Raw genomic sequence first — 24,473 nt, forward strand, 5'->3', positions numbered from 1 at the left:
GAAGCTACAGTGTCGTGAAAAAGTATTTGCCCCCTGTCTGATTTTTTGCATTTTTTTGCATATTTTTGACACTGTTATCAGATCTGTTATCAGATCTTCAACCAAAACCTAATATTAGATAAAAGGGATTCTGAGTGAACAAATAACACAACATTTTGATACTTATTTAATTTATTTATTAAAGAAAGTTATGCAACACCGAATGCCCCCATGTGAATAAGGTGATTACTTTGACTCAATAACTGGTCACGTCACTTTTAGCAGCAATAACTGCAACCAAACACTTCCTGTAGTTATTGATCAGTCTCTCACAGCACCGTGGAGGAATTTTGGCCAACTCCATGCAGAACTGCTTCAACTCAATGGCATTTGTGGGTTTTCGAGCAAAACTGCTCGTTTAAGGTCCTGCCACAACATCTCGATGGGGTTTAGGTCTGGACTTTGACTAGGCCATTCCAAAACTTTAAATTTCTTGTTCTTCAACCATTCTGACTTGCTTGTGTGTTTCGGATCATTGTCTTGCTGCATAACCCAGCTGTGCTTCAGCTTCAGCTCATGGACGGATGGCCTCACATTCTCCTGTAAAATTCTCTGATACAGAGCAGAGTTCATGGTTCCTTCAATGATGGCAAGTTGTCCAGGTCCTGATTCAGCAAAGCATCCCCAAATCATGACACTACCACCACCATGCTTGACTGTTGGTATGAAGATCTTACTGTAGAATGCAGTGTTTGGTTTTCGCCAGACATAACGGGGCTTATGTTGGCCAAAAAGTTCCACTTTTGACTCATCGGTCCATAGAACATTGTTCCAGTACTCTTGAGGATAATCCAGGTGGCAAACCTGAGACGAGCATTCATGTTCTTCTTAGTGAGTAGTGGTTTCCGCCTTGCTACTCTGCCATGAATCCAATTTTTGCCCAGAGTGTTTCTGAAGGTGGAGGTATGAACACTGACCTTAGCCAAGGTGAGAGAGGCCTGCAGATCCTTGGATGTTGTTCTAGGGTTCTTTATGACTTCCTGGACGATTTTACGCCTTGTTCTTGGAGAAATTTTGGCAAGAAGATTCACTACTGTCCCAGACTTTCTCCATTTGGACAATACTGACAACTTCACTCTAATGGTAAGGGCCAAAGTTAGTCAGATTTATATTGGGCAGGGCTGGCCCAAATCAGGCCTGATTGTTAATGTCACAAAGACAGCTGGAGTGGTGGACATCAGACTAGAAACAGGAACCAGGAAATAAACAAAGAGAGAGGTGGAGTTGGGTGGAGCGAATGGTCTTGCTTAGCATTTAATAGTGCACAGACAGAAAATAAAAGGTTGCGAAACAAACAAAAACACAGGACACGGCACTGGTAGCCAAAATAAACAGACAAACAAAACGGACTAATACTAAACAAACACGGTGAGCTGAATTTATTATTTACTTTAAGTTATTATTTTATTATTACCTTCGTCTCAAATCCCATTCTCCACTCACTGAACACACAAGCCAGAGTGAGTGAAAACATGCAGCTTTTATACATCTCTACCAAGACTCGATTGCTAATCAATCATTCAATTGGAGTCGCGGTAAAATTGCACGTGAATTAATAAAGTGCAATTCCATGTGCTCCCATATTATTACATTTTACTTGCACGTGAAGTGCTGTGCAATCCTCGTGCCTAAATACAAATATACATTTTAAACACTTGTGCTACACAGACCCGTTTATATCCTGTGTACCAATGACTATACACCAACATTAACACACAACATACAACACAAAATACACACAGGGGCGGGCATTTTGCCACAGTTAACCAAAGTATTCAAACAGCTGACCCTAATTATCCCTTTAATTGGGTTGAGTTAACTAGGGGGGGGGGGGGGCAATAACTTTTTCACACCTGAAGATTGCATGTTTGATTACCTTGTACACCAAACAAATGAAAGAAGCACCAGACTCCCTATATATACTACTACAACCCACAAAAAGATCTGACCAAATTCAATGTGAAAAATGTGCAAAAATGCAGAAAGTCAGACAGGGGCGAATATTTTTTTCATGGCACTGTGCTTAGTTGTAAGCTTAATTTATCTGAAGCTTTTGTTTTAGTGACCTATTTTGTATTCTATTTTTCACTGGTATATTGAAAACAAATGTACTATAGGATTCACTATAAACATTAAAATATATATTTAAACAAAAGTGACATAATAGAAAAAGCAACACCTATTAGCAAAAATAGTTCTTGTCCTTAGGCTTTATGCTTTGAAAAAAAGAATTTTAATTATCATGCCATATATTGAATGTAAGTGTTTGTACTCAATGATGAGAATGTAATGAGTTTTTAATTTATCATATAAATGAGCTGCATGGTTGAACTGTTTTGTAATTATATCTTTTATTATGCCAAAAGCTATCACTAGTCAAGCAACAACAAAAGTCTTGGTGTTTTTAATGGAATTTTACTGGAGATGGGATCTGTGCTTCTAAGTATCTTTCTGTTGTAAGCATTATAGCCCCTAAATATATAGGGAAGCAGTGCACTATACAGGTTTGAAAATGTGGCTATTGATTCATTTGGACATTTTAAACAGGAGAAAAACAATGAGTTTATAATTGAATTTTTTCCAGATTTGATTAATTTAAATTCTGCTCTTTTAGTGGTAATTAAAATTCTTACATTAGATGGTAAAAAAACAAAAAGCATGTTAAATAAATAAAAGCACATGTTACTGTGTTATCTGGAAACCCCTATTGTTCACTTTAAAATTACCAATAATACATAGTAATACTTAATTTTAGATGACTGGTACATGGAATCGATTTGTAACCCAGAGAGGAACCCAAGTGCATGCCCAAATATACACAGGGTAAAAAAAAAATAAAAATAAAATCTTCCTCTTAATAATTTTACAGCTTGGTTTTAAATTACATAGGGAAGTCAGAAATAATTACCTTTATTTTTTAGTGGTTCACAAATATACAGTAATTTTAAATTCTCTTCCACTTTAAATCATTAACATGTGAGGAACAAGTTTATGATCCTTGGAATACTTTATGTGAAAATCTTCAATTTTGTGCTTCATTTTATTGACTTACTGGGCTACCATACTTTGCCGTATAGGTTGTAAATGCATATCATTGGATAGGGGATGGATTTAATTTCACTCTTTGATAGTTTTGTCTGGTATTTTCTGAGTGTCTAGTCTTTCGGGCAGCAGAATAAGATGTTTTATACACTTATCTCTTTGAAAACACAAAGTGGAATACATAATACTAAATATAGTGCTGAAAAAGGTATGTTTTTATGGTTTTTGAAGTACTTTCTACTGGTCCCCTAAATGATTCAAAAAAGGACACCAATTCCAAGATGCTACTTAAAAACATAATACTAAAAAAATAAATAAAAAAAAAATACAGAAAGGGAGTCAAATACAGCCAAATTAACCCTGCTCCACAAAGGTTTATTATGCAATCAATTTGTAAATCACTAGTCCCTTCTCCTTCTCGCATAGATATGCTCTCTTTGTTTACACTTCAGAATAAAAAAAAAAGGTTAATCGGAACGGATACTTGTATGATCTGAGTACTCTGAGCACTTACCATTGAAAAACAATAGTCTCAATCTTATGATTGGTTTCATTAACTGATTTCTTGTTTATTTGTTTTTCAAGCTGAAGGAGCTTGTGGTGGAACATTAAGAGGTACAACTGGAACAATATCGAGTCCGCACTTCCCATCTGAGTATGAGAATAATGCTGACTGCACATGGAGCATACTTGCAGAACCTGGGGATACCATTGCCTTGGTCTTTACAGATTTCCAGCTTGAAGATGGATATGATTTTCTTGAGATCAGTGGAACTGAGGCCCCATCAATATGGCAAGTAGACATAACTTTCTGTGTTGTTTTTCTTGGCTATTTCTGAAGTTGTGGCAGAGTTGTTGTTTAAGTACCACCAAGGGCTGGTTGCATGAAAGTGGACTAGACAACTCTTAGTAGCTAGACTGGTCTGAAAATGATTAGTTAGACTACTGTAATACAACAAAAATGACAAATGAGCTAACCTTAAATTATTATTATTATTATTATTATTATTATTATTATTATGATGCTGCTGATTAATGCAAAGATGATGGTGATGGGATAGCACTTATTTCCTGTATGGTGCAAAAAACTAAACACATGTTTAACATGTTATACAAATCAGTCATTATCAGCCTGTCTCCAGCCCCTAGTGTTTTACAATGCAAAACTGATTTTTATTTTGGGTTTATCACAAAGATTGTTATTGTTTAAACATTTAAATTCTGCGTGGCTTATATGAAGTTCTCATGATGTGAATTAATAATAATTATAATTTGTTATAATTTATTTATAATAATTGTAATTTGTACTTGAACTTAGTTTATGCAATTAAGCTAAATTTTCAGAGAAAACTGTCTGTTTAGTTCTGCAATATTTCATAATTAATTCATACATTGTAAGTTTTCATGTTAATATGAATTATCAGTAATCTGATCATCTGAATACATATAATAATTCCAGAGTTATACAATCAGTTGAGTATTTTATGTATAGATATCCTATGATCTTGCTTTTATAGCCTTAAGGAGAGCTTGTAAAAGTTTGCAAACTTGCCACTTCAGCACCTGCTACGACTATTATGTCCATTTAAGCTGACAACTTCACATCTAACGGCACCCCTCACATTGACCTGTGACCTAAGATGACTGCCACATTAGGGTCATGTGACTTTTGAAGTTGTTGGTGCATAGAGATAGTACACTTTGAATTACTGTCTTAATGTTTGGTACACAGCTGTATTCTTTGATTTTCTTACTTAAGTTCAATTTTTAGTGCTATCCGTTAAATATGAACCCTTTCACTGCTGCATTGCTTTGTATTCTATGAGTCTGTCAATACAATTCCATTATAGCCATCTGATGTGACATAACCCAATAGATCAGGGGTTCTCAATCTCGGTCCTGGGGATCCACTGTGACTGATGGTTTCCCTTAATTTAAATAATTAGACCTGTTTACCTGTTTTCAGCTATTAAACAGTTGCAGTTTAAGTTACTTATAAAATGTTATAGCTAACTAGAAATCTGAAACTGTTTAAGAGCTGAACACAAGTAAAAAGGTCTAATTAAGCAAATTATCATTTCAATTAAGAGTATATTTAAGCAATTGAGAGCGCAGTTGGAATGAAACCAGCAGCCACAGGGGGTCCCCAGGACTGAGTTTGAGATGCCCTGCCTTAGATCATGCTACCAGGGATGCTTTGTGTTCAAAATGTGTATTTATTTATTTATATCATGTTGCACCGTGACACGATAGCATCACGGCCAAAGCTGTTAACAGGGGGGAGGGAGACTCGGCGGCAGAGAGCTGCAGTTTAAAGTGTTGTTGCACAGGTTTATTGACAAGAAACACAAACAAGAACAAACCAAGAAGGTACAGGGACCCAAGATAAAAGATTTAAACAAAACACTACAAATGCTTTATCAAAAAACATACCTTGTTGGCTTCCTTTGATATAGTATAGCATATGACCATCAATTATTCTTATCACAGCCCCAGCCATATTCCCAACATGGATTCTGGCAAGGATGGAATTAACCCCATCCTTGCCAAACTTCTAAATAATACATCTATATTTACACTATATACACACAGTGCTTCTGCCCTGTCACACACCGATACACTGATATCGGTCTGAAACATTTGTAGCATTCACTTTATGACCTTTTGTTTGAGGCAATCAAAACAAAATTATATCTGCCTGACATCTGGGCAAATCCATGGGAAGTCAACCAAAGGGGCAATTTTTCAAAATCAACCTATCATGGTGAACTTATACTCATTTTGAAGGAAATGTTGTCTATTTATAGGATTTGTAAGGCATTACCAAATAAAATTATGGATTACAGGTAACACTTTTTTCTCTGCAGTCTGTTTGCTGGTTACAAAACTTGGTGGGAAATGGAGTAATTTCAATTTTTACATGTTATTAAAGAATAATAATCATTCTTAATAATGATCATTCTTTCTAAGAGAGACTGTGTGAGGTTAATAAGGGCAAGCAGCTAATTTCATCATCACTCCATTTTATAAAAGTGAATGTTTACGATGGCATTGACTTTCAGTACGTCCGATACTGAAATTTATTTATTTTTATTTTTTTTAGTTTTCTCCTGCTTTACGTTTTGAAATTAATTTAACGCTATAGGTTCAAAGCACAATCATATTGAACCTATAGCATTAAATTATCACATTGATTTGTACGTCTGACACTCGTCCATCCGACACCACATTTTAAGTGTTAAATACCACCACCTGCTGTTCATGTGCAATGAGATCTCACTTTCAACTTTCTGGTATGCCATCTTGTCTTCACAAATGAACACAAGGTTGAACAGGTGGTTTGATAATCCACATCCGTCCAAGAATACAGGACACACTAAGGTAAGTGTGACAGGGTAGCCGAGTGGTGACGTCAGGCCAGAAGCAGGAAGAATAACAGAATAAATAGAACAAAAATAAATAAAAGATTTAAACACAAAAAACACTTGCTCGCAAAGCGAAAATAAAAGTTTAAGCAAAAACAAATCCTGAACACAAAAACTTAACCCTAATGTCCGTCTGGGCAGTAGCCATCACGGAACCTCTAAGTTTTAGTTTTGTTTTTAAATCACCTCGCTCGCTTTTGTTCCTCCTTTCCAACACCCACCCCCAGTGCAGTGAGCTGCAGGCTTATATGCAGGTGGCCATCTCCCAATTAGCAACAAATTAATCACTTAACTCAGGAGATGGCCGCCTTCTGCACAAGTTTTTTTTTTTTTTTTTTTTTTTTTTTCGTTAAATAGTGGATGGGGCTTCTCATCCACACTACCAAAAGGATACAAAATCAAAACATTTGGCTACGCTGTCAATACATTTTTAAATAAGTACAAATAAACAATAACATGACTTTCACCGTCATATATACACCAAATTAGTAATAACAACAATCAAAACGTATATACACAAGCAGGGCTTTTCCCTGCCCCTTTTAATAATGTGCATGTCTCTCTCCTGCTGCTCTGCTACAGTAATATATAATCATTGACAGGAAATACTAGTAAACAGGTATTAATCTGGTGTAATTTTTTTTATCAATCAGAAAGTCTCTTGGGCATGTAAACAAAAACAGGTCAATGAGCAAAGACATGAATCATAATAGTAGCCCAAAAATATCATTGCAAAATGTTACTCACTCCTGTATCTTTGAGGCTTTCTGTAACTGATCATTTAGCATGTACATGTTCATGATCCATATCCTTGAATCACTGAAGAGCAAATACCCTCTAATAAGAGCAAATTGAAGAGGAGAGGAAAATGCTTTGGTCTCACTGGGAAGGCATCATGGCAATTCCAAATACACAAAGAATTCACAGCACGATGATCGATCACTGGTTATAACATTTACCTCTTGTATACAACCTATCAAAATCACCTTATTCTACTGTATAGAATAGTTACCTGAGTGTAGTGGACACCTTGTACATAACATGCAACCCATATATAACATTTTTATTCCAAAATGTATAAGGGTACACTATATATTGTAGAAAATACGGAAATAGTATTTGTGTCAGTGTTGTTCATCTTGGTCAAGTTCATGTGTTAACCACCTAGCTGCTTATTCTGCGATTTCCACATGGAACGCAAGCAAGTCCAAATTTGTCACTCTCGTGAGAATAGCGTGCAGGGGGTTCTCCGTGTATTTGCAAAGCTTATCACGTCTTTTAAAGTACTTAACTAAATAAAGAGAATGAGATGGGAGTATGTATTTCCTTGTCATGATTGAGTCTGGTCAAAATGACCTATTTATTCTGCTGATGAAGTACACTTAACAGATAATGCATATAATAACAACATAATAAATACATTTGTCACATCAATGATATTTCTAATCCCTGACATGCACACTGTTATTATAATGCTGAAATTGTATATATATATTGTAAGGTACCAGGGAGGGGGGTAAAATCCTTCCCTGCTAAAAACCTTGTGAGAATGCACATTTGGGTGTTATGGGGTTTAATTGTAATTGTTTTAATGATTTAGTTAATCCTCGGCACCTGATCGTAATTATAAATTAGAGACGGGTGCAGGGTATTAAAAGAGGCAGCCAGACTGATCGGGGCTGCTGAGTGAAGAGCCCGACTGCGTGTGAACCAGTCTATGTTTAGTCAGAGCTCCAAGAGGGAGCTAGGCATTTGTTTGGTTTTCATTTCTGTGTTTATTAAAAAGTGCGCGTCAGCGCCGTAAAAGATCAATTTGTGTCCTGGGTCTATCTTAAAGGGGCAACGAACTCCGTGAGTGCGAGGATCGTTTTACAATAATATATATATATATATAAGCATAGGGAGTAGGGGGATTGCACAAAGAGTGTATAAGGGGGAGTGGGGCGAAGAATGGAGTGAAAATATAAGAATATCATAATATATATAAATATGTCCATAAATTCAAAAAGTTTTTCAAAGGCGCTTGTCCGCACATTTTTTAATCTCTCACAAATCAAAATAAACAAACACAAAACAAACACCTAGCTCTTACTAGAGCACTAACTGAACACACACCAGGAACCAAAACTATAAACAGGATAGCTAAGCTGTTTACCTGTAACAAAAATAACATAACACACAACAAAGCTTTTACACAGTACTTTTTTTTCTTACAGTTGAAAGCACCATCAACCGGACCTTCCACACAGCAGCAGCCCTGAACAAACTGGCTGCTTTCTTTAAATACCCTGCACCTGGCTCTAATTTACAATGATAGCCAGGTGCAGGGGATAATTAACAATAAAACAATTAACACTAATGTGAATTTGCACATGTTTTTGGCAGGGAGGATATTAACCCCTCCCTGCCCTATATATATATATATATATATATATATATATATATATATATATATATATATATATATATATATATATATATACAGTGCCTTGCAAAAGTATTCAGACCCCTGACCAATTCTCTCATATTACTGAATTACAAATGGTACACTGAAATTTCGTTCTGTTCGATATTTTATTTTAAAACACTTAAACTCAAAATCAATTATTGTAAGGTGACATTGGTTTTATGTTGGGAAATATTTTTAAGAAAAATAAAAAAAACTGAAATATCTTGCTTGCATAAGTATTCAACCCCCACACATTAATATTTGGTAGAGCCACCTTTCGCTGCAATAACAGCTTTAAGTCTTTTGGGGTAAGTATGTACCAGCTTTGCACAGTGTCGGAGTGATTTTGGCCCATTCTTCTTGGCAGATTTGCTCCAGTTTGTTCAGGTTGGTTGGACAACTCTTGTGGACTGCAATTTTCAGATAGTGTCACAGATTCTCAATGGGATTGAGATCAGGACTTTGACTGGGCCACTGTAGGACATCACCTTTTTGTTCTTGAGCCACTCCAATGTTGCTTTGGCCTTGTGCTTGGGATCATTGTCCTGCTGAAAGGTGAATTTCCTCCCAAGCTTCAGTTTTTTAGCAGACTGAAGCAGATTCTCTTGCAGTATTTTCCTGTATTTTGTTCCATCCATTCTTCCTTCAATGGTAACAAGATGCCCAGTCCCTGCTGATGAGAAGCATCCCCACAACATGATGTTGCCACCACCATACTTCACTGTAGGCATGGTGTGTCTTGCGGCATGAGTTGTGTTAGGTTTGCGCCACACATAGCACTTTGAGTTTTGGCCAAAAAGCTCTATCTTGGTCTCATCTGACCACAAAACCTTTTCCCACATCGCAGTTGGGTCACTCTCATGCTTTCTGGGAAACTCCAGACATGCTTTCAGATGGTACTTTTTGAGTAACGGCTTCTTTCTTGCCACCCTCCCATACAGACCAGTGTTATGCAGAGCTCTTGATATGGTTGACTGGTGCACCATTACTCCACTCCCAGCCACTGAACTCTGTAGCTCCTTCAAAGTTATTGTTGGCCTCTCTGTGGCTTCTCTCACAAGTCTCCTTCTTGTTTGAGTGCTGAGTTTTGAGGGACGGCCTTTCTTGGCAGTGCCTGGGTGGTGTGATGCTGCTTCCACTTTCTGATTATTGATCCAACTGTGCTCACTGGGATATCCAAACACTTGGATATTATTTTGTACCCTTTCCCTAATCTATGCATTTGTATTACTTTATTTTTAACTTCTGTAGAATGCTCTTTGGTCTTCATTTTCCTTCAGATTCACAGCCTTACCAATGATCCTTCAACAGTGGGGTTTTTATCCAGAAAATGTGACAGCAACTTTAATGATTCACAGGTGGAGGCCAATGGTAAGGTAATTGTGTCCTCATTAGGGCAATTTCTTTCATCGGTGCAAACTGGGAGCTTCCACAGCACAGGGTTTGAATACTTATGCAAGCAAGATATTTCAGTTTTTATTTTTCTTAAAAATATTTCCCAACATAAAACCAATGTCACCTTACAGTAATTGATTCTGAGTTTCAGTGTTTAAAAATAAAATATTGTAATTCGGTAATATGAAAGAATTGGTCAGGGGTCTGAACACTTTTGCAAGCTGCTGTATATATATATATATATATATATATATATATATATATATATATATATATATATATATATATATATATATAACACAGCTTGGAAAAATAACCTCCTGATTGGTTAAACAACATAATATGACCGTGCGTGTATATAGCATATGCGATGGCTTGCATAATAATGAGCCGCTTCACACTAAATAAATCACTACGCACCACTACATTCTAAATTCCATGACTAAATGCCATTTTATTTATTAGCTGTAAAATCACTGCCACAAAATGAGTGACATTCTACCCATTCACTTTAAGATATTTGGTGATAAAACTCCAGAGAACTGGTACAGTGCCAACTTTCCCAATGAAGACAGTAATCCACCTGAAAAAAGAGAAATAAAGTAAGTGCTACAGAAACTGTTAACAGTAGACACAAGATTAAATGAGGCACAGCTAAATGTAATAGAATAAAACAAAGATGAAAAAAGACTAAAAAGACTACCATGGGCTGTTAATGTATTAAAAGACTGTCTTAAAGAAAATAATATGGATATTAATTTTAAAGAAATAAGTCCAGAAAACCTAAACAGTATTCTGAGGGAATTGTATACCAGTGCCAGAGCTTTAACTGGTGACCAGTATTCAGTCGCCAGTTTTTTAACACTGAAAGTTGGAATAAATACATTAACATCTGTGTTGACAGCGCGTTTAAGACCAGCAATCACATCTTCCTGTCAGTAATGAAAACTTTCGGAAAAGCCGATAAAGACAGAGCCAAAAACCACCCACGCATTACCAACCTGGATTTCAATCGCCTGCGGGAATCTGAAGCACTTTCATTGGACACTGCGGTCAGATTGGTATACAAGGTCTGGTTTGATCTTTAACTTAACCTGGCATGATGTGGGCGCAAGGGTGTCTACCAACTGACAAAAACATCTTTTGAGGTCCAAAAATAGGTAAAAGGACTTGAACAGAAAATAAAAAACTAACTGATCCCAACAATGAAAACCTACGCGTTTTCATGTTCGCTAGACCTGGCGACACCAGTTGTCCGGTGCAGAGCTTTAAAAAATATTTGTCAAAATGCCCTCCTGATGTAACAGCTTTTTACCTCCACCCACACAGAGCTCCTCAGCAAATCCTAAACACTAGACCCTATTGATACTCCCAAGAACCGATGGGAATACATTTCCTCTGCGAAATAATGCCTAAATTAAGCAACAAGGCCAGTCTCTCGAAACGCTATACAAACCACTGCTTGAGAAGCACAGCTGTTCACCTACTTGCAGAAGCTGGGCTGGCATCAAGGGAAATAATGTCTGTAACCGGACATTGATCTGAAAGCAGTTTACTAAGTTACTGGACTCCAACACTGCAAAACAAAAAACAGTGGAGTTCTATTGTATCATCAAACTCGTCTCTGAATCTGACTCCAGCCGCCACTACCGCTGCACCACATCCTTCTTCCTTGTTATTTTTTTTAAACTCCGCCCAGACCAACCTCTTCTTCATCAGCGTGTACACAGCCCTCTATGAGATGCTGCTTTCAATGCAGAAATTCATAATCAATGGAAATGTGCAGTTTATTTTTAACAAACAAGTAAAACTTCCATCGAACTCTTGAATACAAATTAGATGTTTAATCCTTTGGGACTACATTACACTGCAAATGTATACACAATAAAAGTTTCTGGTTTTATCTTAATTTAATGTGTTTTAATTATTTTAATTATTTTCTTCCCAAAAACGACAGGTTATAAGCGGTATAACCCACTTCGGGCCATGCGGTTCCGATGATATATACTACTTTTGGGGTGGTTAAAGGCACCGCCCCAGGCATGGTACATATCATGAGAACCACACAGCCCATCATGGTTTATACCTTACTTATATAATGCTGCCATTGGGAAAAAAAAAAAAAAAAAACAAAAAACAAAAACAAAAACATATGTTGTGATTTATATTGTTGTAAACAAATTGTTGCTATTTTGTTATTTAAGTTCTATTGAAATAATATTTCCATTTTTCCTAGTAGCAATACAAAAGTGTATTTTTAAAAATAAATCAAAAAAATTGCTTACTTAAAATAAAAAGCACATTTTTTACATGGAAATTGGCAAAATTGGCAGCTGGGTGGTTAAAAGGCTTCAGCTAAATAATAGTGATTTAGAAGGATAGGATTATCTGGTACCAGTCGTCTTACCTGATCACAGAGACTTCTCATTGCAATGAATTATTTATTTCCTTAGAGGGATCAGTACTACCAAAACATCAATGCTCCTTGCCATAAATCCAGAAGGATAAGAGACTGGTTTGAAAAGCACAACAGGGAATTCCCACACCTTCACAAGACTGCACAATACATGGATCTAAATCTAACTGTCACTGAAATAAAACAGTAAAACAGCAGGTTACAATGTGTTATTTATGTGTAATGCCTGCACCAGCCCACTAGAGGGGGAATGAAAACTCCCCCCTTGACCTCCCTTCTAATTGCTGCTACTGTTCCTGGGTCTCTGCTTCTAGTTGGTTGGATGGGCTTCAACCATCAGCTTCTACCTGTAGTGTACTATACCAACAGTAATATTGTACGATGCCTCCATTTAGGGGTTTGCGAGCTAAATGAAGTGGCTATTATCACCATTAAGAATCTAATTCATTGTTTGAAACAACCAGTCCTTAACAGCCCCACCCAAATAATCAAACCGGACACCATCTCTTATGGTATATAAGTGACAGGAAAATCCAAATCCCATTATTACAGTAGAAAATAAATTGAAAAATAGTTTGAGATTGTGGGCCTCATTCACTAAAATGTCTAATTCACTATACAGTTCCCTTAGAAAAAATCAACCTTTTATATTATAGTATTTTACAATACTTAGGGGACAGTATATTTTATCAACATATACACCCACCAGCATATAACTTGATTTGATTAGTGTTTTACAGAGCTATGAAATACCCCTGGATCACATCAATTATCTTGGTAAAAGGCCTTCCTTAGCTAAAAGGAGGGTGGCCATTTACCCATGGATTTTATCAACAGATGTACTGCTGCATCCATGTATACTGTAAACAAGTGCAACACTGCACTCTTTATTAGCATTGGAAGAATGTGTAATAATAATGCAAACATCAATTTGACTCTATTTTATTGTACTTGATATGTAACTGTCTCATCAAAATAAAGGCTTAAAGAACAGAAGCGGTATCTGCTGCTTCTTGACCTTTACCTGCTCTGCTGCCTCATGTATCATGAAATATGGATTATATCAATGATGCACTCTGCCAGTAACATTCCCTTAACAAAAACATCAATTTGTTTTGGAAAATGTAACCGTTACAGATCTAGTAACAAGTAAATTAGAATGGTACTTTAAAGTTAGTTGTCATTTGTTTTGTGACAAACTGTTCTGAACCCAATTTTGGTTACAGAAAGTCAATTAAAAAGCAGTTTAGTGCATTTAGGAGCCCTTTAATTTTAAATAACTATTACTTTGAAAACATGAACTATTACATGCAACTCCCTATAATTCAAGCTGTAGATGACCACCCCCGTGGCAAACCTACTCATGAAAGACACAATGTATGGATAGAACAGTCTTTTTTTCTGTCAGGGTACTTTGGAAAGACCTGCTATATAAACAGTCAATAATTTACTTATACATATATCCACAGCAAAGCAATCTAAACTTGTATTTATATGCATTACTCACTGCCATTCCATTTCAAAGGGACTGCTAGTCATGAACCAGAGGTACAATACCTTGTATAGTGGCATGGCTCATTAAACAGCCATGGCTACAGTGGTTTGCAGAAGTATTCACCCCCCTGCAAAGTTTTCACATTTTATTGGCACCTGAGCATACTCTAAAATGCTTTCAAATTAGACTTTACATGTGGAATCTACACCAAGTACTCCACATTGATAACGTTTTAAAAAATGCATATAGAATATAAATAAGTAAGATTTACAGAGAAAAACAGATTAGTCTCAGTTGCGTAAGTATTCAACCCCTTTGCTACTGCAGCCCTAAATCAGCTCAGGTGCAAATGATTTGTTTGAAAGGTCACAAAATTAGAGAAATAGTTTCAGACTGTGTGTACTCAACATGGTTTAACTTGTAGATAATTTCCCTCAGGTACATAAAGATTTTCAAGCTGCAACTCACATGATGATCCAACAAAGCAACCATGAAGACCAAGGAGCTTTTGAAACAAGTCAGGGATAAAGTGGTAGAGAGGCACAGAGCAGGAGAAGGGTACATGAACATTTCAAAGGCACTGATTATCCCTCTCAGCACAGTGAAGTCCATCATTAACAAGTGTAAGATGCATCATACCACCTAGACACTACCCAGATCAGGTCGCCCTCCCAAACTGAGCAGCCGGGCAAGCAGGAAACTGCAAAGTTCTGTGTCTGAGATGGGAGTCAGTGTTCACACATCAACAATAAGCAGATCCCTACACAAAGGTGGCCTGCATGGACGGGTGGCAAGAAAGAAGCCACTACTCAAAAAGCCTCCTCTTAAAGCACGTATGGAGTTTGTGAAAAACCATGTAGATAATACTGCAGACATGTGGCAAAATGTTTTGTTGTCAGGCGAGACAAAAATGTAACTTTTCGGTCTAAATTCCAAGCGTTACGTCTTGTGTAAGCCCAACACTGCACATCACTCAGTCAACACCATCCCAACTGTCAAGCATGGTGGTGGCAGCATCATGTTATGGGGATGCTTCTCTTCAGCAGGAACTGGGAAGCTTGTCAGGATTTAGGGGAGAATAGATGGTGCAAATTATAGGCGAATCCTTGAGGAAAACTTGTTTGAGTCAGCCAAGACTGAAACTGGGGAGGAAATTTACATTTCAGCAGGAAAATGACCTGAAGCAAAAAGCAAAAGCCACACTGGAGTGGTTGAACAAGAAGAAAATTTATGTTCTTGAGTGGCCCAGTCAAAGTCCTGACTTGAATCCAATTAAGAATTTATTGCCAGATTTGAAGATTGCAGTCCATCGACGATCCCCAACAAACTTATCAGAACTGGAGCAATTTTCCCATGAAGAATGGACAAAAATTTCACCATCCTACTGTGCAAAGCTAGTAGAGACCTATCCAAAAAGACTCATAGCAATAATTGCTGCAAAAGGTATTTCTACCAAGTACTGACTTAAGGGGCTGAATACTTATGAAACTAATGGGGATCCGATGCTCCTCGCCCCCATCTCCTGGCTTCCCGTGAAGGCAGCTCACGACACCTCAAATTTCATTTTTCTACATTTTCTCACAAAAATAAATTCCAGGCTGGGCAAGTTTTGCTGACATTTAACCTCCTCCTCATATAACAGTGTTCAGTTTAACCACTACAGCTTTGAATAAACCCTAAAAAAAAAAAAGTTTATTTGAAAAACTGTGCACACACTATTTGTAATTCAACAAAATATGACATTATTGGTAGGGGTGAATACTTCTGAAAACCACTGTATATAAGTATAGACAGCTCTACGATGTAACAGAGGCCAGTTTAACAAAAATCTTAAACATCTATTAAAATGTTTGAAAAATATTTATTATTATATTTAGGCTTGAATTGCTATTGTATGCTATATATATATATTAGTCGACAGTTATTTTTATTGTTTTCTCCCCTGTTTAGAAATGTCCAATTATTTTTAGGCTCAATATGCTCAACCCACCGCTACCACTCCTGCACTGACTCGGGAGGGGCGAAAATGAACACACACTGTCTATCGAAGCGTGTGCCATCAACCGCCCGCTTCTTTACACACTGCAGACTAACCATGCAGCTACCCAGAGCTACAGCGTCGGAGGACAACGCAGCCCTGGGCAGCTTACAGGCAAGCCCTAATCAACCCCAGCCACCTGAACATAATAAACCCAGGCAGGCAGGGGAATTTAACCCCATCCCTGCCAATTTACAAAGGGCAGAGCTTTTCTCTCGGTGCCCCAGTACATTTCACATTTTCTTTGCACAGGCATCCGGCCAGACCACAGGGGTCGCTGGTGCACGGTGAGCCGAGGACACCCTGGCCGACCTAGCCCTCCCTCCCCCTGGCAGCTCTCGGCCAATTGAGCGCTGCCCCCTGGAAGCTCCCATCCTCAGTTGGCAAAGGAATAGCCTGGACTCGAATCGTCGATGTCCAGACTATAGGGTGCATCCTGCACTGAAGTCGTTGTGCCTTTACTGGATGCGCCACTCAGGAGCCCCCTGATAAAAGTATTTTTATCATTTTTTAAAGGCTTGGTTATTTATTACAGTCTGTCTGACAGTCTGTTGTGGAGAGTCATTATTACATGAATATTGGAAACTTGCTGCACTAGATAGTTGTTAGTTGTTAGAATATTATCACATAGGCCCTAGTTAACAAACAAAGTGTGCATATAGTAATTCCATGAAATCTCTTCAATAGGATATGGCAGTTGCAAAAACTTGGATGTTGCACATTTACTTCTAATCCCAGGACTGCTGCCTTTAACACATTGTCATGATTCAGCCTCATGTAATACAGAAACAATATGTTTTGCTACCTGTTTTTTATGCTTTTTGTCAAGCTTATCTGGCTTTAAAGGCTGATTATACATCTCCTTGTACCTATTCAACAAAAAAACTGTGTTCTTGATGCTGTTCGAATTATTTCTCACACCTCTTCAACACCTGTGAAAAGCAAGTGCTTTGTGTGAAATCTCTCACCCTGCTGGTGCTACATGGAAAGAATGTCTATTTTTGATTCAGACCAATCTATATTTATAATTTCTAAAAGCTTGCTGAAATGCTAAATCTTTTAAAATAAATGTTTAAAGTTATTCAATTAAGCAAACGTTGTCCAAATATCTGATGTGGCATAACTTAACAGAATAATAAATCAATAAACAAGTGTCACTACAAAACCATATGAATACAAATATTATCTGTCTTGTGTTAGTCGTTTCAGACCGTTACAGGATTACATAAGTAACAATCCAGTGAGCCAGCATATCTGTTCTAGTTGATTGGGCAAGCTATTTATATTTGGCAATGTTTACTGCAGCCATTTGTCTTTGCTTAAGTTTACTAGTCACTTCATTATGCAGCAATAGAACCTGAATTGCAACTGTAATTACAGGGTTTCCCTATTTGTTCATAAGTGCAACCACCAATAATTCAATTACTGCAGTTTCTCAGGCATACAGTGGTGGTAATGCTTACCCAGCTCTACTTCAAATGCATCAATTCAGGGAACATGTATAATTTAATTTTGTAATACTTCCCAGCAATATTTGTTTACTGTTTAATTCTATTTATTAGTACAAGATAAACAGTTTTCAATTCCTATAGCAATATAATCGACAGCATCATTCAGGTGCAATTTGTGAAAGTTTAACAAAACTGGAAAAACAAAGCCATTAACGTTTAGCTTTTATAGAACAGAAGATAGTTGTGGTGTATTGCTTGTCGCTTTGGAGTCAGTGGCCAACTGATTGGTCAGGTAAAATTATGGGATGTGGAGAGGAAGCAAACTATTTTGTGATGTATTTCTTTGATTCATTTCTCTAAAACGGTGGTCTTCAAAGTATAGCTGTTTGCACTGTGAAGGGCTATTCACACTACAGCGTTTATTCATTGCATTTTTTTCATCCGATGTTTCACTGTGATTTTTGTATTCAGTCTTTAACCATCTAATGCAAAGTTTTTCCATGCAGCAGCTTGCAACTGATCCCTCTCGCCTTCAGAGTCTATCCAGATTTATCAGGACATGCTTGTGATCACGTCGTTTTTCGTCCCCAACTCAAACCTGTTTAGATTTTTTATTTATTTATGTATTTTTTGCTGGAAATTGTCACTATTTATTTCACTGTGACTGCGCTCTAGTATGAAAGGTAGCATTCAATTCCATAGGGTCCATTTTGTACTACAGTGTGAATAGCCCTTAAAGCAAAAGGTTAGAATTCATTTTTTTGTATAAAGTGGGAGCCTAAAGTTCAGACCGCAGGAATGCAAAGTCAGCCATCAGAATTTGAAGCAAAATTGGAGCAATGTTCTTAACCGGGTACTGCAAGTTTGGCCATGTGGTTAGAAACTGGATGTGAAGGAGTTTAACAGAAATACTATGTTCACGAGCAGGAGCCTACACCCTCTTTTCCACTGTAGTGGTTTACATTATGTGGGGTTAGATCATGCAATTAATCAATATCATCATTACATTACTCAGGCAAAAAAAGGTAAGGTTACTTAAATAAAAAATCTATCGAATAACCCACCGCAGCACTTATTTGCACTTTGTTAAGAATAATACTTTTAGTTTTACATCCTCACTGCCAAATTATATTATAGATACGATATACATATCTATAATATAATTTGGCAGTGAGGATGTTAAACTAAAAGTAACCTATTCTCACATGCAAGAAATGAAGTGAATCCAGTATTACAATACCTGTTTGTCCACATCAGTCGTCATTCATTTCCACCTAAATATCTTCAGCACAGGCCTAATCCATTCAATCTGAGATAATGTCTTTTTTTTTTTTATATATTTATTAAAATGGCAGTGCCTGAAAGCCGATTTGCATACCTACATAATGAGGTCTAATTATTTTGTAGTATTTCTATCTGCGTGTCATGAGATAAGAGATTGCTACACCCTCCCATCACGGTCCAAGAAAATAAGAAAAACAGGTGTGAGTAATGAGAAGCAGCACATAAATGTAATGCTCTGTGTGATAGCAGACAGCCGCAAACTGCCTCCATATGCATAAGTGAGGCTGTATCTTTGTAAATGCGTATTTAATTGATGTTTTATTTTTTGGGGGCAGTGTCTTAAATTCAAAGGAATACGACAGTTTTAAAAAAAAAATCTAAACAGTTTTAAAATATAATGAACAAAAATAAAGTGTTACAAAACAGTACATTCACAAATAGGTCAAAATACATATATATATATATATATATTTCTTAAAGTGGTGACGATTTACTAGAGTATATTGACCTCAACCATTCAACTCTGTCAAATTAGTTGCCGCTCTACTACCCCTACTCTTAAAGGGTAACCAGAATTCTGATTCCAAAGTGCCCGTTGATCGAGAAAGAAAACATATTTTAGAGATATGCAGAGGATCAAATTCAGTAGAGCTTGTCTTTCCCTCCAAAACTAAACTCCTTTTGAATATCATCCCCTAAATATAACCACTATTCTACATGACTCATTATGACAAAATTAATCCTGTAAAACATTGTTCAGAAAACAATTTGCGACGTTGTACTATAGCTCTAAGTGGTTTCTTTACTTTTGTATTTATATTTTGTTAACTTAGTTTACTGCATCAAAAGCTTTTTGTTTAAGAAGCTGCAGGTTTTATGTTGTCCGTTTTAATGTAGATGCAGTCTTACTGGGTAAGAGTGTGTGCTTGTAAATAGAACCCATAGCCTTAAGATACAAAAGTGAAGATGACCAGAGTATTTTAGAAAATAAAGCAGTGGGATTTAAACCGTTAGCTGATTTGATAATCAAAATGAAATCTAAGGTAAATATTATTATAGAAGTCCATCTTCATACCACGGGCTAGTCTCTCAAATCTCTACTCATAAGATGCACCCAATAAAGTTGCCAAACCAGAAATAAACAATGCAAATATTTAATTTAGGGACTTAAATTAAGTTGTTTCCTAACTGTTTCTGTAATTGGTATTTTTTTTCCTTTCAGATATATATGTTTTACTCATAGTCAGGATTTGGTCAATTACTGACAAAAATAACCATTTTGTGATTTGAGCATTGATAAATTATCAAAGAACAAAATGAAAAGTTATTTCGGTGTTTGAGCAAATTATTTTTCTCAAATTGCGAATGGTAAAAATCAAACAAGCAAAGAACAACAGAAGAGACAGCTTCTTCAGGTCTTTCGTCTGCTGGAGGATCTCTGGATTCGGAATGAATTTCAATTGTCCAGTAGTTCATTCCAATTTGGAAGAAGTGCCAGAAGAAACGTTCTCTTTATGCAGCAGCTGATTCTGGGGCTGTGCAAGGCTTTATTTTTGTCAAACAAGGAAGCGCTCTTGTGTGCGTAAGGGCGTTCAGTGCAATTCGAAATGCCACATCAGCAAACCTTGCAAAAACAAATACAGTGATTTGTATGGTTCTAAATCTATATTGTAAATGAGCTCTCATTATGGTTTCTTTATATGTATATAATTTGATTGATCTACTTTAATTTTACCTGACATTATCTAAACAATCAAAACAATGTTTTAAAATGAGGCTCAATAGCCCAGTGGAGCTCTCAATACGATTTATTTAAAAAATGTTAATTTACCAAAGTTGTCATTATCTACAATAAAAACGTTTAACAAGGTTTTATTTTATTTATTTATTTATTTTTGTCAAAAAGCAGTCTTCATCTTTATTCCACAGGCACGGCACTGTCTGTTTTCTAAAACGTGCTAGTCCACCCCTTCCTATGATTTATGAGACTATTATAAACGTTTAATAAGCATACTTTTTTCTTTTCTCTTTTTCTTTCACTTAAAAAACAGTGATTAGACAAATGTGGAATGACATTTGATTTTGCAGTTTAAATACTGGGTATAAAGCAACGCTGATGTATGGATAAGTAAGCTGGGCAGAGCTGAGTGGGTACAGAGTGGGGTGATGCTGGGATGCCAGAATCACTGTCGAGCCTGTGGTTGATCTCCGGAGCCAGCATCGCAGGCGTTGTGTGTGCTGATGCGCTGGGGAGGCAAAATAAGCTGATCCCTGGAGCCAGCATTACACTTCAGCCATCAACACCAGGCAGAATGATATTTACATCATCAGATGGAAAGAAACGCAAATGGATGGAGATGCAGATGTTAACTTTACAGTTATTAGTTAACTGTAAAGCTACGTCTTAGTTGGTGCTTATCTTGGCGAGAGCTGAGTTCAAATGAGCTGGAAGTCATAACATGAATAAAACAATCATGTTTTAATTGTTAGTTTTTTCCTCTAAATCTGTATTTTCTAAATAAGGCAAGAAAATTGATATTTTCCATTTCACAATTTGTTCAAAATAATTCTCAGACCGAAGTAACATTTCATTTTGTTCTTTGATAATTTGTTCTTTTTGTAAAATGGTTATTTTTGTTGGTGATTGAGACAAATCCTGACTAGGAGTGTAACACACACACACACACACACACACACACACACACACACACACACACACACACACACACACACATATTTACTATTTGGAGTAAATAGCTTTGAGAATCTAGCCCTATGTGAAATTGTCTGAGAAGTTAATTTGGTTTTATATGAACAAAAGCAAAAACATGCATTGCAGAAACACAAACATTTGGGGGTCTTTGACATGAAAGGTGCATTTTAAAATAGGTTTTGTGAACATGATTCAACAATCAAAAATTGTTTCATACTCAATTCATGTTTGTAATGCAATGCAACATTTCAGACAAGTCACTCTAAAACACACCCGCAGGTAAAGCAGGCAACTAATAAGGAAATCAAACTAAGATTAGATTGGATAAGAAGGCAACATCAAAAGCAAAGTCAGGTGTATCTTTTGAACATTTGGACACAATGAAGTGTTTCTTACTCCAGGGCCAAGATCAGAACAAGTTTTATGGGAAATAATTCATTTTCAATTTATCTTACACAGTAGGATATACATAACTTCAATTGTATTATGTTGCCTGCATCTTGGAGATTTATTGAAAGAATAGCAAATACACTCAAATGTGTTTTCCATCTGACACTGACTGACAAATCTAAAACGTTTGTTGTACATAAGCTACGTAGTAGTAAAGAGGCAAAACAAAACTTGGGTTTGTTGATAACATTATTCCCTTCTTTTCAGACCAGATGGTGTTTTGTGTAGCTAAAGAAAGCTCAGCAAAAAAAAAAATTCGCCCACCAACATAGCCATTTAAATAATGTTACAAGGAAGTCTCTACAGTGTTCCTCAATAAATACACCTTAAACATTTCCTTTTAATAAGTTTTTTTTTTTTTTTTATTGTATTATTACCAAACCACAGAAGAACTTCACTTCTTGTCAGGCTCTGTACATCTAGAGTCACTGACTGATTTTATCTGTTGTAAACCTAAAATTGGTAACCATTACGACCCGGGCTCACGATACGACCTTAACTGAGCCATGTTTTTTTTTTTTTTTTTTTTTTTTAATTAAAAAAAATGCACACACTTGTTTTTAAGATTCCTAAGTCATTCAACTTTTATTATAACCAACATAAACCATATATCACTTAAAAGCTTAGAACATGAAGAATATTATTTTCAAACTGTTTACAGAATTCAAAACATGGCACAGTGTAAAAAGGTACAAAATTGGCGGAAAAAACGTGTACCAAGTTTCTTTAAAAAGTTTCCCCATAACACTTTATTCTCTTAATGTTCCATTTTAGTGTTTCAGGTCCCAAATTACAGTGCTACAGATAAAGAAATGTCCCCACAAGCGATACAGTAGTAATCTGTCTCCATATTCAAAACATTCTAGAATATGAAAAGGCACAGAAATTACAAAGAAAAATGCGGGCTCTACCGTGTGGTAGATGACTGCGACTGGAGTTATGCGTCCCGAGCCGAAGGTGATTTCTTTATTTTCTCTTTAAAAAAAAATTAAAACCTATATTTACCTTGAACTTGACTAGTTAATATACCTCTGAGAAAAATAGTCCCTAACATAATTAGAATAATAAAACGACATACACGTAGATAATACATTATTATTATTATTATTATTATTATTATTATTATTATTATTATTATTATTATTATTATTATTATTATTATTATTATTATTATTATTATTATTATTAACATATTTATTTATTGGGGTCTTACTCTTTCTTATTATTATTTATCTGGACATGTGCAATTGTTGAATAGCCCGTGTAGTATTGAGTCTGACTCGAAATTTGTTGTTGGACACGGGGCATCATTCAAGCAGGCAGGGAGTGGATTGACTGGTGCTGAAAGAACTGAAACAGGGTTGGGAGTTTGACTGGCTATTTTTGAGGAAGGGTGTAGTTTGGATCCAGCCGATGACAGATTGTGGACCAATCGTGTCTTCCCTGTTGATTTGCTGTCCAGTAGCTGTGAATTGAGCCTTCATTATATCACACACATGATTTCCCTTGTCTGTAGACCAGCGTCAGAAAGTATGTTTAAGTAGTTTTTTATGTTATCAGATTAGTTGTAGATTAGAATGTTAAGGGAAAAAGCCAGTATCTGTGCACAGATTAATTTTAAAATATAATTAACAGTTAAGCACTTCAACGTATATATAGTAAGTGCTACTTATTAACAACCTCTCAGTTCCCAGCAAAAAGTTGTTATTAACCAAATGTTGTTATTAAGCGAAAAGCCACATTTTCAAGTGTATGTATATGTAAAAACGATGTTTGTCACAGTTGCAGAAACAGCACGCTGAAGTACACGCCTTGGTTCATTACAGTGTTAAAAAATAAACAAGAAAAACACCAAATATCAGAAAAAATAACTGTTTACTAATATAAGTTTTATAATATAATATAAGTTTATAATACACAGTACTATATTGTACACATATGACTACAACAACATACTATCACTATCCTTAAAAATAGTAAACCAGCTTGGTATACAATAGATTACTTACATTTAATACAGAAGCATAATTTGAAAATAAGTAGTTGTCCAATGTTGTCTGTTTTTTACAATTCACCACCTCCAGCTGTAAATCACTCCCACTTTTGCGTGCAGCTTCGTAGCCAATTTCAAAGCCATGATAATAGCACACCCTGTAGAAAGTGTATGCAGTACCACATTTATAAGAAATGAATCAAGGCTGAATAAAACTTAAAGGAAAATGAGAAAAGCAAGTCATCAGTTTGAAAAACATTCCTATTACTTGCCGATGAAAACG

The 24,473-nt window shown here is 36.3% G+C and overlaps 1 protein-coding gene across 1 annotated transcript in view; it reads left to right on the forward strand.

The window, feature by feature from the left end:
* Positions 1–24,473, forward strand: part of LOC121316386 (CUB and sushi domain-containing protein 1-like) — a 590,542-nt gene that overhangs the window by 233,551 nt on the left and 332,518 nt on the right. Inside the window, exon 8 of the mRNA XM_041251464.1 lies at positions 3,667–3,874. Coding sequence (XP_041107398.1) covers positions 3,667–3,874 — 208 coding nt within the window. The remainder of the gene's footprint in view (positions 1–3,666; positions 3,875–24,473) is intronic.

Source organism: Polyodon spathula, chromosome 5 (genome assembly GCF_017654505.1).
Source record: "Polyodon spathula isolate WHYD16114869_AA chromosome 5, ASM1765450v1, whole genome shotgun sequence".
Taxonomy (NCBI): domain Eukaryota; kingdom Metazoa; phylum Chordata; class Actinopteri; order Acipenseriformes; family Polyodontidae; genus Polyodon; species Polyodon spathula.